This window comes from Lampetra planeri, chromosome 5, assembly GCF_965212315.1.
Source record: "Lampetra planeri chromosome 5, kcLamPlan1.2.h2, whole genome shotgun sequence".
NCBI lineage: Eukaryota > Metazoa > Chordata > Hyperoartia > Petromyzontiformes > Petromyzontidae > Lampetra > Lampetra planeri.
The window spans coordinates 13080908-13097263 of record NC_136111.1 but is presented as its reverse complement, the minus strand read 5'-3'; the positions used below and the strand labels follow the sequence as shown (position 1 = coordinate 13097263).

Genomic DNA, 16356 nt, shown 5'->3' with positions numbered 1-16356 from the left:
GGGTTACAATCTTGGTATAAGCCACCCAGGATTTATCTCGGATCTCAAGTGTAGATTATAGTCTCATCCCAAACACCAATAACTGTACAAAAACACAGTTTTTTAGTTCATTTGGCACGAAACATTCCATCACTGAAAAAAATATTTCCATATGAATGCCATGCAATGAATATATTATCCACCACTAGCATATGCATTGAAGGGATCTCATTAGTAGGTCTGTGATTTCCATCTTCTGAAGGATGTTCTCCTAACATAGAGTGATGTTCCACTGCTATTTTCTGAAGCTCTGAATAGTTATTCCATCATCTCGTGACAACATGATGCCAATAACAACACAATTGGAACCAATAAAAAAATATTTCAACCCAAAATTCAATGGCGCTGGCTCATTCCTCTCACTTGGCAAACCCTTGGCCCTTGTAAAAGGATGTAACCGCTTAGTGCAGCCATAATGAGCACTTATGTGTCATTATTTGAACAACCATTGTCATAATTATCAGCCATGAGCAATCCACTTATGATTCCAAGATCCACCTGCACATCTGACTGTTGTTGAAAGATGTTGAACATACATTAGCAAAACTTTAGGAGTACCGATTTATGTAAATATAAATAAGCTCAAGCCTCCCATAAATCACGTCACATGTGCGACCATCCCCGTACTGACTCCCTCCCTTCTCCACGTCCCGTGTGAGAACGGACACGGCTGTGCAGTATCCAGGACATTAGGTAGCCTCTTCTTCCCGACCATCTATCCTGATCCTTCTTAGTCTACAATTTCCATTCCTTTTCCTCTTATATTCCACTTTCTTTTATCGACGTTCCTTTGTCTTCCTTACATAATTCCCTTGGTTCTTGTGGTGTGCTCTGGGTAAACGGTTGCGAGTATGACTGAGTGAATTATTTGATAGGCAATTACTTTCAAATTGTTATCACGTAATTCACTTGTATTTGCCACATTAAGAAATTGGACACACAATATTTGTGTCACCTCAGTTAGTACCAACGAGTGACGTATCTGGTCTGAGCTTAATGACTACTCATAAAAAACAAATTCCCATTCTTGTTTAGCAGCAGCCGGTGATTGGCTGCGGCTTCGAAAAATGCAAAGCAATGCATGCTTGCCATGCAACTAGCCCCCTGGCATCCGCGTTGGCAGCACCACCACGGAAGGTGCACCAGGGCCACATCCAGAGTTACCGTGGGTGGAGGTGGCAGTGGCAGTAACCACACACGCTTGGGGCTCGGGGGGGAGCAGAGCGAGCTGGAATAATGACAGCGAAGGAGGGTGACCGTGAGGCATATTCGGCTGTTAAGTGAAAATCCACATTATACACTGCGTTGAGGCATTGTTGGACACACAAAAACAATTAGCAGGGACTCATCTGCCTGGGGTTACGGATACACTATCGCATCTGGTCTCAGCTCCACAATGTTGGTTGTGTATAGATTCACACTCCCAGCGATTCGATGAGTCGTTACGATTTGCGTCGTGGTTTGATTGAAGAATTGATTGTCCCATTATTACCGTCTCATTTATATCGTTTAATGTTCCGTGTCGTTTGCCCAGTTTTGCTAACTCTTGTTAGCCTGAATGTAACGTGCGCATATCATTTGCATGATCACACTTATGATTTGAAGCATATATTAGTGTAAGAACCGATATTAGTAATGATTTATGCATCATTATACGTCCCAACTGGAGTTTTTTGGTTTGCTGAATGTAGGATCGTAACGTTTCTTTGCTTGTGGTGGATTTTTCCCCTGGAAAAAAAAGTGTTTCTGCAAATAAAATATTTAAACCCTCTATAATTGTAAGCACTGTAAACCCCTTTTATGTAAATTCTGTTTAAGTACTGATTGCAATTGAAACATTTTCATTGTTGGACGACTGCACCAGCATGTGAAGCTGCTGCTCGTTATAGACCAACCCCAGACAAATGCCCCTAGATCTATCGAAACTGTGCAGTACTTTCCTGTATACATACCTGTCAACCCCTTACTAGTGCCTACCTCATTACAAACCAATCCAGACCTTATTGGTCACCCCGTGCCCTTATAAATCTCAACGTTCATCCTACAAAGTCCCATCACAAGGGAGAAACACGTATTGAAACGGCTGTACGCCGTATGGACCTGACAACTCAATTTCTCAGTACAAGAATACGGATAAATCGTATGGGTTGACAGCTATGGGCACAACCGCATCCTCCCGAGAGGTCAGGGGGGGGGGACACGTGTGGCGAGCGGGGGAAAATCGATCTCTGTTGTGTCACCATCACCCGGGGAGGCTAAGCCTGACGCGTCTACTTTTGCGTGTGGCAAATATGTTCAGGAGCTGCATGCCGCTGTCGAGGTCTGTGAGCCACGATAGAGAGGGCTTCGTGAGATAATTCCGTTTCGTTTTGCCGTTCCTCCGTTGAAGGGATGCAGACTGCGGTGGTTTTGACGACAGTATGCGGGTGGGAGATGGGAGGTAGCCATCGCGCGGTGGTTCGACCTTTTACGTGTTCTTGTTACTTTAAACACAATACCGTCATCTTGGCGAAATGGACGTCATTCATTAACAAAATCTAAAAAAAATGTTTTACCAGCTAAGGCCCACTGAGCTATATAGCTCACTAGCGGAAGTACCCGGCTTTGCCCGGGTGAAAAATATATTTCTTAAAAACCTTACATATATATACACAGATACTAAGGTATTGTCAAAGCCCGGTGGGCTGTTAGTACATTTCTCCACCAACAAATATATAAGAGGCTTTCACAAGTCCAAAAAGTTGTAGAAAGTGTGGGGTAAATAGTTGATGTCAAAAGGTTTCCGAAAATTGCGGTCTCCCCCCCCCCCCCTCAAAAAATATCTTTACCCCTCGTAGGTATATATACTAACAACAACTTACATACAACAGAGGAAGTGGTATCTATTGACTCTGTAGTAGTATCTACTGGCTGTACCGTAGTATCTACTGAGCCAGTAGTAGCTACTGACTGTGTAGTAGTATTTAGTGACTGTAATAACTACTGCACATAGTAGTATTTACTGGGCCTACAGTAGTATCTACCGACTATATACTCGTAACGACTAACTGTATAGTATCTGCTGACTCTATAGTTGTATCCACTGACTATAGTAGTAACTACAAAATCTATAGCAGTATCTACTCACTCTATAATAGTATCTACTGACTCTAGTAGCTACTCACCGTGGTAGTATGTACTGACTGTATAGTAGTATATACTGACTGTAGCAGTATTGACTGACTGTAGCGGTATATACTGACTGTTTTAGTATTTACTATAGCGGTATCTACCAACTCGATAGCAGTATCTACTATCGCTACAGCAGTGTATACCGACTTAGGTCGTACCTGCTATCACTACAGCAGTGCATACTGCTGTGATGCTACCTGTTATGATGACAGCAGTGCATATTGTGGTGGAACCTGCTATGATTACAGCAGTGCATACTGCTGTGGTGGTATCTGATATGATGACAGGAGTACATATTGTGGTGGTGGTACCTGGTATGATAACAGCAGTGCATATTGACTGTACTCATCATTCACCCTCACCATTCACCACTCACAACTCACCCTTACCACTCATCTTCACCACTCACCACTCCCACTCACTATTCACCATTCACCCTCACAACTCACCACTCACCAACCTCCCTCACCAATCTCCCTCACCACTCACCCTCACCACTCACCCTCACCACTCACCCTCACCACTCACCAATCACCACTCACCCTCACCACTCACTCTCACCACTAACCCTCACCACTAACCCTCACCACTCTCACTCACCACTCTCCCTCACCACTCACTCTCACCATTCACCCTCACCATTCAGCCTCACCACTCACCCTCACCACTCACCCTCACCACTCACCGTCACAACCACCACTCACCCTCACCACTCACCCTCACCACTCACCCTCACCACTCACCCTCACCACTCACCCCTCACCGTTCACCACTCACCCATCACCACTCACAACCGCCACTCACCCTCACCACTCATCCTCACCACTCACCCTCACAACAACCACTCACCCTCACCACTCACCCTGACCACTCACCACTCATCATCACCAATCACACCCTCACCAATCACCACTCACCTGCACTGCTCACCCTCACCACTCACGCTCACCCTCACCACTCACCCCTCACTAATCACCACTCATAACCGCCACTCACCCTCACCACTCACCACTCACCCTCAACACTCACCCTCACCACTCACCGTCACCACTCACCCTCACTACTCACCACTCATCCTCACCAATCACACCCTCAACAATCACCACTCACCCTCACAACTCACCCTCACCACTCACTCTCACCACTCACCACTCACCCTCACAACAACCACTCACCCTCACCGCTCAGCACTCACCCTCACTACTCACCCTCACCACTCACCACTAATCCTCACCAATCACACCCTAACCAATCACCACTCACCCTCACCACTTGCCACTCACCCTCACCACTCACCACTCACCCTCACCATTCACCCTCACCACTCACCAGTCACGCTCACCACTCACCCTCACTACTCACCACTCACCCTCAACACTCACCCTCACCTCTCACCACTCACCCTCACCACTCACCCTGTCCACTCACCACTCATCCTCACCAATCACACCCTCAACAATCACCACTCACCCTCACCACTCACGCTCAACACTCAACCTCACCACTCATGCTCACCACTAACCCTCACCACTCACCCTCACCACTCACTAATCACCTCTCACAACCGTCACTCACCCTCACCACTCACTCTTACCACTCACCCTCATCACTCACCCTCACCACTCACCCTCACAACAACCACTCACCCTCACTACTCATCCTCACCAATCGCACCCTCACCAATCACCACTCACCCTCACTGCTCACCCTCACCGCTCACCACTCAACCTCACCCTCACCACTCACCTCTCACTAATCACCACTCACAACTGCCACTCACCCTCCCCACTCACCCTCACCAATCACCACTCACCCTCACCACTCACCCTCACCATTCACCCTCACAACTCACCCTCACCATTCACCCTCACCACTTTCCCTCACCACTCTCCCTCACCACTCACCCTCACCACTCACCAGTCACGCTCACCACTCACCCTCACTACTCACCACTCACCCTCAACACTCACCCTCACCGCTCACCACTCACCCTCAACACTCACCCTCACCGCTCACCACTCACCCTGACCACTCACCACTCATCCTCACCAATCACATCCTCACCAATCACCACTCACAACCGCCACTCAACCTCACCACTCACCCCTCACTAATCACCACTCACAACCGCCACTCACCCTCACCACTAACCCTCACAACTCACCCTCACCACTCACTAATCACCTCTCACAACCGTCACTCACCCTCACCACTCACTCTTACCACTCACCCTCACCACGCACCCTCACAACAACCACTCACCCTCACAACAACCACTCACCCTCACTACTCACCCTCACCACTCATCCTCACCAATCACCACTCACCCTCACTGCTCACCACTCAACCTCACCACTCACGCTCACCCTCACCACTTACCCCTCACTAATCACCACTAACAACCGCCAATCACCCTCCCCACTCACCCTCACCAATCACCACTCACCCTCACAACTCACCCTCACCACTCTCCCTCACCACTCTCCCTCACCACGCTCCCTCACCAGTCACGCTCACCACTCACGCTCACCACTCACCCTCACTACTCACCCTAACCACTCACCACTCACCCTCAACACTCACCCTCACCGCTCACCACTCACCCTCACCACTCACCCTGACCACTCACCCTCACCAATCACACCCTCACCAATCACCACTCACCCTCACTGCTCACCCTCACCACTCACCCTAACCACTCACGCTCACCCTCAACACTCACCCCTCACTAATCACCACTCACAACCGCCACTCACCCTCACCACTCACCCTCACCACTCACCCTCACTACTCACCACTCATCCTCACCAATCACACCCTCAACAATCACCACTCACCCTCACCACTCACGCTCAACACTCACCCTCACCACTCATGCTCACCACTAACCCTCACCACTCACCCCTCACTAATCACCACTAACAACCGCCACTCACCCTCCCCACTCACCCTCACCAATCACCACTCACCCTCACCACTCAACCTCACCCTCACCACTCACCCACACCACCACCACTCTCCCCCTCACCACTCTCCCCCTCACCACTCTCCCCCTCACCACTCTCCCCCTCACCACATGTTAAGGGCGATCCTAAAGGAATCTACAACCTTCGATGATTCCTTTGCGCGATTCAAAGAATCGATTCCTGGCGCATAGGAGGTTTCCATTTTTAATTACAGAGTTTTATTTTAATTGTTATGTATGTTTTAAAGTTTTCAGGAGTTTTTAATCATATTTTAGCCCCGGTCAACGCCGGATATTTCCCATTCGTAGCAGTTTATATCAACTCTATAACCAACTAATATTAAACGGAAATAAGGCGATTCTAAATGAATCTACACCCTTAGATTCCTTTTCGCGATTTTCAGAAGAGACCCGGCCACAAATGACAGCTCAACGAAGTGGCTATTCGTGTGGAAATGTACAGCAGCCAAATACTCTAAATGTGCAGGGAAAACCCGGAGAGACACCGCAAACTCCAGCTGCAGGCGTCAGGGTCTGGATCGCATCCACGACCTCCTGTATACCTGGCGAAGTAGTTAACATCTCCTAGTCACCGTGGCGCCCCGACCTGACGCTGGAAACTCAACCAGGACACTTTGTACAGTTTGTTAAACTTCTTTCACACCACCCAGCCCCACCCCTCCCATTTTTGGATGCACGACGGACACAATAATCCCCTGTGGCTGGTGGAACCAGGAGGTTCCTACCAGTATTAAAGTTATCAGTCGAACTCTGTACTACAACAAACAAACATGGCTCAAACAATAAACGGCAACGTCAACAAAGTCGCCACGATAACGGCCCCGCTTTTATAGCCGATTAAAGTTGTTGATAAGTTGTTGATAAGTAAATAACAACAACAACAAACCCCGCAGCACCTTTCGACCCTCAGAACCGTGAGCTCGGGTCAATGTTTTATTTCTGTTTGCGTCATCAATACAAAGGGGGCGGGTCCAGGAGGAGACGGAGGCCATGTTGGGTGGGGAGTCGCGCCGTCCTCGCGAGGGGGGTGGAGGTGCAGGGTTGTGAGGGGGGGTTGGTGGAGGGAGGGGGTTGGGGGGATTGGTGGGGGGAGGGGGGTTTGAAAGGGGTTGGTGGGGGGAGGGGGGTTGGAGGGGGGGGTCGGTGGGGGTCGGTGGGGGGAGGGGGGGGTCGGTGGGGGGAGGGGGGGGTCGGTGGGGGGAGGGGGTTGGAGGGGGGGGTCGGTGGGGGGAGGGGGTTGGAGGGGGGGGGTCGGTGGGGGGAGGGGGTTGGAGGGGGGGGTCGGTGGGGGGAGGGGGTTGGAGGGGGGGGTCGGTGGGGGGAGGGGGTTGGAGGGGGGGGTCGGTGGGGGGAGGGGGTTGGAGGGGGGGGTCGGTGGGGGGAGGGGGTTGGAGGGGGGGGTCGGTGGGGGGAGGGGGGGGTCGGTGGGGGGAGGGGGGGGTCGGTGGGGGGAGGGGGGGGTCGGTGGGGGGAGGGGGGGGTCGGTGGGGGGAGGGGGGGGTCGGTGGGGGGAGGGGGGGGTCGGTGGGGGGAGGGGGGGGTCGGTGGGGGGAGGGGGGGGGTCGGTGGGGGGAGGGGGGGGTCGGTGGGGGGAGGGGGGGGGTTGGCGCTCCCCCACCCAACATGGCCGCCGCGTGCACCTCGCGTGCGCCGTGGGAGTCGGGGCCGCCGCGCGAGCTGCACGCGGAGCTGTGGAGGAGGCCGCGGGTCGACGCCTTCGCCCCGGTGCTGCTTGGAGGAAGAGGAGGCGGAGGGGCTGAGGGAGGGTGAGAGAGACACGGCGCGTGTGTGAGGGGGTGATACTGTGAACGTGCGACAGCGTGAGGGAGTGCGACTGGCTGCGAGGGTGACTCCGTGAGACTGCGAGAGCAATGAGATTGTGCGGGGTGAGACGGCGTGAGGGTGGTAGAGTGTCCCGTGGGCGAGGTGGTGTGTAGTCAACATCGCCACTGGGGAGACAAAGGCGGTCGGGCGTGGTGCTGGCCACCGACCCCCTCGTGTACTGTCCCGGCCTTTATAGGTGCTCGCTAACAGCACTTGCCCCATCAGTCTGTGAAGGCTACACGGGGGATCTTTGTCTTTGTTACCAGCGATCTCGCTTCACTACGAAGCCGGTAACCAAAGTTCGATTCCCCGCTCACGGCCAACGCGAAGTGACAATTTATCTGAACCGGTCCTGGGTCTCCCCAAGGTCTACTCAGCCTGGTTTGCACATTAACCAATCCCCCCTCGTGTGCCGTAGAAGGTTAGCGACACAGCATCGAGTTGAGAGGGTGATTGAATGAGGGTGCATGAGTGAGCGGGTTTGGTCTATTAAACGCTATACTGGAGTTAAGCTCTAAGGTTAAGCTGACTATCTTTGTTTTTTTTTTACATTCGAGTGTATATATGTGTTGGGGAGAATGTTTGTGCATGTGTTTACACACAGTATGCAAGTGTGTGTACTTGTCACTGCATGGATGTGTGTGGTGTATGTGCATAATTATATTGACTTGTCTTTATTGACCTGATATGACTTTGTATTGCTCATTCTCCAGGCAAGACAGAACGGACATTTCACTAAAACTCAACTTTTTTAATGTTAAGTTAATTACGCAAAAGGGAAAATGCAGAACAACATTGGTGAAGCGGAGGTTGAGATTTCTGTGCAAGCTTACAGCAAAATGATCCTTCATGCCGCCAAGGTGAATAATCTCCACACTTTTCACTCTGGCCAACATTTTCTGAAGTTTTTCTACAGGCAGATGCTATGCCGATTAATCATGTTCATATTTTACTACTACTTACAGGTTTTTTCAAGTATTTTCATGATAAGCATATTCTGACAGGCCACGTGATGTAATTTGTCAAACATTCCAGTGTATAGCATAAATATGACTACCAATATTTACCTCTTAACTCCAGGTCTCTCATCTCAAGGTTTATTTATTTCACTCATCTCATTAAACTCCATCTCTGGTCTACAGTTCCCTCACCTCTATCTCTTTCTTCTCATTAATGTTTCTATTTATTCCTCAGCAAGCCATATCTATTGCTGAGCTATTGCTTGGCGGGCCACTTCAAAAGCCTTCGTATGCCAGATATGGCCACCTTTAGAATATCCAGTACTACTCTTGTCACATGCAAATAGTTTTCTAACACTAAATTATGTCTGACGTATTATGCTTGCACTGTTAGTGCATTGTAGTGCCCATTTCCAAGATGCTTTTAAAGTTATTTAAAAGAGAGGAAAACGTTACGATGGTTTAGAATAGTCTCGCTGTGTGGTTCCAAATGCACAGCGTGTGAGCTGGAAACGCTGTGAACCACGGGTGGTGAATCAATACTTTAACAAGTGGTGTTTTACATACCATTGCCTCATGTGCTCTGCAGGCCTTAATAGGCACTTGCAAACAGCTCCTGCGCATACCCAAAGCCAGTAACAATGCATCGATTCATATATTACAATTAGTTATTACACTTAAGATGCAGACATGAAATAATGCAATAATTTTAATTTACGCATGCTATGCGAATACTACATTTAGACTAACGGAGCAAACGAGACTACACTCGAGAGAAAGTATTATATGTACAAACTAAACTAAAATGTATTATAGTAATAGGTTTTTACCCTTTCAACTGGTACAAAAACTGACACCTTTATACAAGGCATCATGTTTGCAATAACCACAACACAAGCAGTCAAAATGCAAACAAAAAGAAACAACTCTGATGATGATAATGATATGCACTGTCCTTGAAGTTGATTGGTCCACACCCAAGACTCTTGAATCAAATTGAGTGGCATGTATCTGTGTGGTCACAGTACCCGTCGCGCGCCATCAGTGGGCTGCTGCTGGCTGAGCAGAATCCAGGTCGGGGGAGCTGTCGGCGGGGGAGTGAAGCCGGAGGAGGCGATGGTGGTGGAGGTGGCCTGGCCGGGAGTCGACGCGTAGTGCTCACGGACTGCGTGCCGCTGTTTCACCTGGCGCTGCCTCTCGCTCCCATGCTTGAGGTGGCCTTTGCCCAGGTGAGGGCCCTGTTTTTCCATCGGCAATAGAAATGGTGGTGTTGAAGACCTCACTTGGGGATGTTGCTGATGTTGATTTTTTTTTTATTTTGGTTCACAGTTGGACATGTGGGCCAAAGAGAAAGATCTTGTAATTGCTGGGTACTACCAAGCTAATGAGAGCTACTCCGACGTCAGGTAAGAACCCCCCAGCTCAGCTCTGAGGTTGATATTCTATACAAAAGATAGGGTCGCGGTGTTGCAGTGGTTTGCTTATTGTGCTTGGAACCCAACTGAGTTTTGATTCCCAGCCATCGCTAACATCAGTGGTCATTGACATCTGAACTCATCCTGGATAGCTCTGGGTCACCTTTTCACCAAGCCGCACTCACCCCCATGACCGAAGTTTGTAAAAAACCACTACGATCCAGACAGCGAGAGGCAGCTCTGGTTCAGCAGTGGATGAACAAAAGGGTTGTACGTGTACGTTATGCATTAGTGCTGCACTGTATTTGAAGGTGTCACCAATTTATAAATCTACTAGCTTTACTACCCGGCTTCGCCCGGGACTTGGATTTTTGTCTTGGATTAATACACGGCCTACGCGGAGGGTGGGGGGGGGGTGCGTGACGTCAGCAGGCACACCGCGTAATGCTGCCGCATGCGAGTGACATCACAGATGGGACGTCACCGCTCACTTGCCGTTTGCATTGTGTACATTCTAGAAGCTATCCACAAGCCAAATTCCAAGTTTGTTGCATGTCGGCAAGTATGCTAAACATTTCGAACAGACACATTCACAAATTTCCCTTTTATATGTATAGATATGCAGGTGAAAACACAATCACTATCACCCAAGCCTCACTTGCGAGTACTGGTGTATTGATCTCTCAATACGTCGGTCAGAATCTTTCCTTAGTTTGCGATACATGCATCGAATAGCATGTGTAATATTTTTTGTTCTTCGTATCATATATGCTGTGTCTAATGGGTTTGTCACTCCTGCGGCCACAAGATGCATTACCATTCATCACAATGTTAACAGATGGACTGAGTTTTAAATTGAATTGGGATCCTGAATCGCAGTAATTCATGGAATCTAATAATATCCATCTGTGTGTCTATATGTGTTCTTCTCCCTGTCTGCCTCTATATCAGCCCTAACCAGGTCGCATACAAAATCTCTGACCTCATATCAGAGAATTATAGTGATGCCGTTTTAATCATGGTGAGAGGATTTTTTCATTTACACACAGGCTCATACTCTCACGTACATTCACAGTAGTCTACCATTTCGCTTTATGTCAATGAGCATCTCTTAACGTCAGGATGATGTGACCAGCAGCATATACAGGGCCATCTTTGTTTCTGCAATGTATATGTTAACCCACCACAGCAGATACTGTGTTTTGGCTGAGTCAACCTAAGAGAGGCGCAGGCTATTTTAATCTCATTAACAACATCATTTAATAAAGCTAAAACGTCAACGAGATGGCAAAGATGATACAAATGAGAGTAAAAGGTTATTGAATTGAATGATGACCCAAAATCATGAATATTAATAAAAATAATTTGGGAATCGAATTAAAGTCCTAAAATAACTTGGGAATTGAACATGCCTAGTATGCACGTAATTGTGATATTTTGCACAATTGTGCAAGCCATTGCCTGCTTCAGTGTTTAATAAATCGGTATAGGCACAATACAGTATATTCGTACAGTGCATGAGTATGTATGCTTACTCTTTGGTTCTTTCGGTATGCTTGTGATATTGTATGAGTTAAAAGTTGATAGACGTCATGACCAATATCTTTGTGTGCAGATTGAAAATCGTCGAATGAGCCGCGACTGTGCCAAGTCGGCACTGCACGTGTACCACAACTCGGGTGGACAGTGGCATAACAAGCAGCCAGGCCTGTGCGTGACAACTCTCTGCTCGACAACACTGCCCATATTCCACTTCTGCATCTCATTCACCTCACCTCAGACATCTCATAGTCCCAGCTTCTACTTCATACGATCCACATCCCACAATCCACATCATACAACCCACATGCCACCACCCACATTGCACATCATATGACCCATGTCCCACATTCCACATCTCACGTTATATCTATCAACTTCCACCTCACACATCTCACAATCCCAGCTCTCGCCTCATACATACCACCTCCTACCCCCCATGATTCACATCTCATCTATATTTACAAAAAATGGATCGTCAGCATTATTACACTTGTTGTACTGTTGCCTATTGGCAGCAAAGCATAATATTGTTTTTATGATTATTCTCTTTTCACTCCATGTCCCCTACTTCCTGTATCACCTTTGTCTCCTACGTTAATTTGTACTCAATGTGTCTCATCTCTCTGTGCTCCCCCCATCACCATGCTCTTCATACGCAGCGTGTGTCTGGAGCCCGATTGCCTGGCTGTGGCGTCGGGGCTGCTGATACAAAGAGCGCACGTGCAGCTCATGGATTTTGACAACCACCTGGACAACCCAACCCTCGACTGGGCCAACCCAGTGCTCAACCGCCTCATCCTCGACTCTTGCTGACCAGAGCTAACCTGACTTGTCCATAAACCTTTGCTTCCTCTAATCCAATTAATCAACCCACACCTGACCCACACTGGACAGTTGTTGGTCTGGTCTGACTTGACCTTCAACAACCTGAACTCTTCATGAACTGATCTGACCTCACTCACAACCACCTCTTCCTACATTCCCGCTGACTGTACAAGATGCAACCTGTAGGCATCGTATCAATTTTTCCCCATCACGATCGTGGTCTTGATGCCGTTAAAGACTCCGTTCTTCTTTTCAAAACATATGTTTTGCGGTAAATGTAGCACTTTGTATGGCTGCAGGAATTACACTAACCCATTACATACAACATCCACAAATTGTGAAACAATTGTTTGTTACACGCATGATTCGGTGCATGTAGCTAAAGAGTACGAATTGATTTTAATTGAGGAATTGAGACATTGTCACATGCTGAATGACTTGGCCCACATCAGGAGGGTACCAACCAACGCCTCTGGTCTGAAGTGTCCTGACATGATGACCCCTCCTCCCTGGTCCATGATGGATCCCAACCTGGCTTGATGACATGAACAATTGTGACTATAATATAGTTTTTTTTGGGGTTGAAACGCGTAAATCTAAATGTGTCATTAAACCCGCCACCACCCGACACAGCCAATTAGTAAGGTTTGTCACGGAAACAGAACATGCCAATTCGTTACTAGTACAGCACACCGGTGTGTTGGGGAGCAAATGTTGTGGATTCGTGAATTTGTTCTCCAACACACCGGTGTGCTGTACTAGTAACGAATTGGCCACGTTCTGTTTACGTGACAAACCTTACTAATTGGCTGTGCCGGGTGGTAGCGGGTTTAACGACACATTTATATTTACGCAATCTAACCCAAAAAAACCTCTTATGGATGATATTGGTCGCGAAAGCCCTCCATGTTAAATTGTGACCATTTGCCATCTAACCTGGGTTGAACTGCCTGTCCAAAAGACTGAACAGTTCTAATCTCATTGACAGTGGTGACAATAAAGATGATTGTGATTGAGCATGTAATGTGTCGCTGCCTCTGGTAAATTGAAGAACTGCCACGATTTTGGTTATGATTCAATCAAAGAGTTGATTATTTTGTATTGATATGTTAATTCTGTATGTGCTCTTTTGTCTTTTTCATACAAATTTCTGCTATCTGACTCCAATGTTCTGTCTGTCTCAATATCGCTTCTCCCTTCCATTAGTCTAAATGTACATGCGCATACAATTGCGTAAAAATTGCAATAAGCGTAAATATTCGATGCACACATTTGATTCGGTCCTGGCATCATGAGCAACATAATCAGTTTTAATCAATGCATCTTGACGCGCCTAATTGTGGTTGTGATGGAGATCTTTACAAGGGGCCTCAGGCATCTAGGCAGATTATTCTGTCATTAATATCTTTAGGTTGAAAGAATTGTTTTATAATTTAGTGCTAGCTTGGGTGATAATTTGATGTTTTCTTTGATTCCGTTAATGTATGTGTTTTATTTAAGCCAGTGAGAGTTCATTCACGTTTTTCATCTCAAAAAAGACTTGGATAATCGTTGTGGAGGGACATTTCCTGTATACTTTTATTCAGTTGCTTAGCTAATCGAATGTGCGGTTGGTGCAACTGCACCAGGGCCCGCAAGCTTTAGTGGCCCAGTTGCCAGGTGATGAAAAGGAGGAAAGATTGGGCAGTGTTCCCAGACCCGTTCATTCATTGTACAGGGCCAATGCCAACCGTGTTATGCCACTGTTTCTATTCATGTTAAGCTCAGATACATCATAGAGGTTTCAAAACTCTTCATCAAATTCCTGCAGGAGTGATTTGCCGCTTTCTTTTTGATGTATTTTTGTGAGCATATACATTGTAGTGCCTGGAGAAATTTCACACGGAGAGAATACTCGCTGCAATCCATTTGTCATTTTCAATCGCCATCTCAGGATGATCCGTCAACCCCTCTTCGTATAAGTGGTGGTTCAGGGGTGTCTCTTGCTCCACACCATCTTTTAACCCGGCAACCTGGGGGAGGTTACTGTGGGGCTTTCATCCCGAAATAGAAAACTCAGAGATTAAACGATTCACTCCCGACCTCCAATCGGTGAGTCAATGAATGGTCATGATTTTGATCAAATCATCTTTTCCTTTTATTAACATTGTAGTGAATGGTAGCACTAGTGGATGTACCTCTAGTGGATACACCAGTGGCGTGAACCCATTGAACACACCAACCTAAGCACATTGGCTGAATTCAATGTATGCATTATTACACCTATCGTAGTATAGGAGCCAGTGGACTTAATCTGAATGTAATATATACTTATTCTGTACTTTTTACTGATAAAATCAAAAGTTCACAATGTAAAGAACTATACATAGTTCATGTAACAAAAGCAGATGAGAGTTGGATTAGTCAAGGGGTGAAACACCAAGGGTCGCACTTGACATGCCAAGAATACGAGTTTGATACCTGGCAGGAATAATGATGCATGGATTAATTGATTAAAATCGATTCTTATGCTTACGATGCATGCATAAAATTATGCATATGAGATCTCTTATTTTAACTTCTATGTTATTATTGGATCACAAACCCTGAAGCTGCTAACGGTTATGCATGCAACTGAATGTGAACTCATAAGAGATAATTTAATTGGATAACAACCACCGAATTATGAAAGGTGTTTGGAATCCTGAGGAAGGAATATCCATACATACCTAGCACCGAGTTACGATCCATTATATTTTCCAATAAACCACTTTAAAAAAAAATTATTGTGAGTAAATTACTAACGAAAAGCACATTCTAATCAGATTAAAGTTATTTAACCTTCTCCTTGGCATGCAAAGTGTAGCTATCGAGTGTCCCACCCCTGGGATACAGTGTCAGCTTAGCCACAAACTTTTTTATTCAGAACACTAAGCAACACGTTGCAGTGCCATCTATACCCCCTGCCCTGAACCACGATCAGTCAGCCCCCACTCCCCTTCATTAAACCAGGGGTGTGGACCATACTACCTGCTCCACAACTTCATATCATGTGGCCAGCGGCTATGTGGCCTACCACTTCTAAATAGCCTTCAAATTATATTTATGTCACTGCAAGCATCTTAGCCTCATCGAGTACTAAAGGGGAATATTTTCGTTCTCGCAACAGTTTCTAATTAATGCACATTCATTCACTTCTAAGAAGTGTCTCTCGCAGTGACAGAAGTGTCTCTTGCAGTGACAAGGTGTGGTAATGCGTGGCCTGCCAAAGATAGATGAAATTCCTACATGGTCATTAAATGAAAGGTTCCCACCCCTACGTTAAATAGTGTCACTGCCAAAATCTAGTCACTGTGTTCCAGGTGAATCTGCCAACACACCTGACCAACAGGTCCTGTGTAGGGTAATACAATTTGTTATTTTCTATTCCATATAATTATTCTGCAAATGTTTGTAAAGGTTTATTGTTTGTGAATTGCTTCAATCAAATCTAGACTAATAAACTTGATCTATTTTGACTTGTCGGCTGCGTATGGTGTGGATGTCATCGCAGAAAGATGCACTTGGTTATGCCCTAAGGGGGGCAAAAATAGTAAAGAAAGCGATGTTCATTATT

General features: G+C 47.0%; 1 protein-coding gene across 2 annotated transcripts; it reads left to right on the top strand.

The window, feature by feature from the left end:
* Positions 1 to 7831: 7831 nt before the first annotated feature.
* On the top strand, positions 7832 to 16263 carry EMC8 (ER membrane protein complex subunit 8). 2 transcript variants are annotated; one of them, XM_078594496.1, is made up of 7 exons: positions 7832 to 7962; positions 8734 to 8880; positions 10005 to 10208; positions 10309 to 10385; positions 11346 to 11415; positions 12010 to 12104; positions 12596 to 16263. In XM_078594496.1, the coding sequence occupies exons 2-7, from the start codon at positions 8803 to 8805 to the stop codon at positions 12747 to 12749; spliced, it is 678 nt and encodes a 225-aa protein (XP_078450622.1). In that variant the 5' UTR covers positions 7832 to 7962; positions 8734 to 8802; the 3' UTR covers positions 12750 to 16263. The 2 variants fall into 2 exon arrangements, with proteins under 2 accessions (XP_078450622.1, XP_078450623.1); XM_078594497.1 differs by lacking the exon at positions 7832 to 7962 and adding an exon at positions 7973 to 8082.
* Positions 16264 to 16356: the final 93 nt, after the last annotated feature.

Excerpts from the sequence above, each read along its gene's own strand:
- EMC8 (XM_078594496.1), top strand. The coding sequence starts at position 8,803 with ATGCAGAACAACATTGGTGAAGCGGAGGTTGAGATTTCTGTGCAAGCT. Across the intron at positions 8,881-10,004 it reads TGATCCTTCATGCCGCCAAG|TACCCGTCGCGCGCCATCAG; the intron begins GTGAATAATCTC and ends GTGTGGTCACAG. Across the intron at positions 10,209-10,308 it reads TTGAGGTGGCCTTTGCCCAG|TTGGACATGTGGGCCAAAGA; the intron begins GTGAGGGCCCTG and ends TTTGGTTCACAG.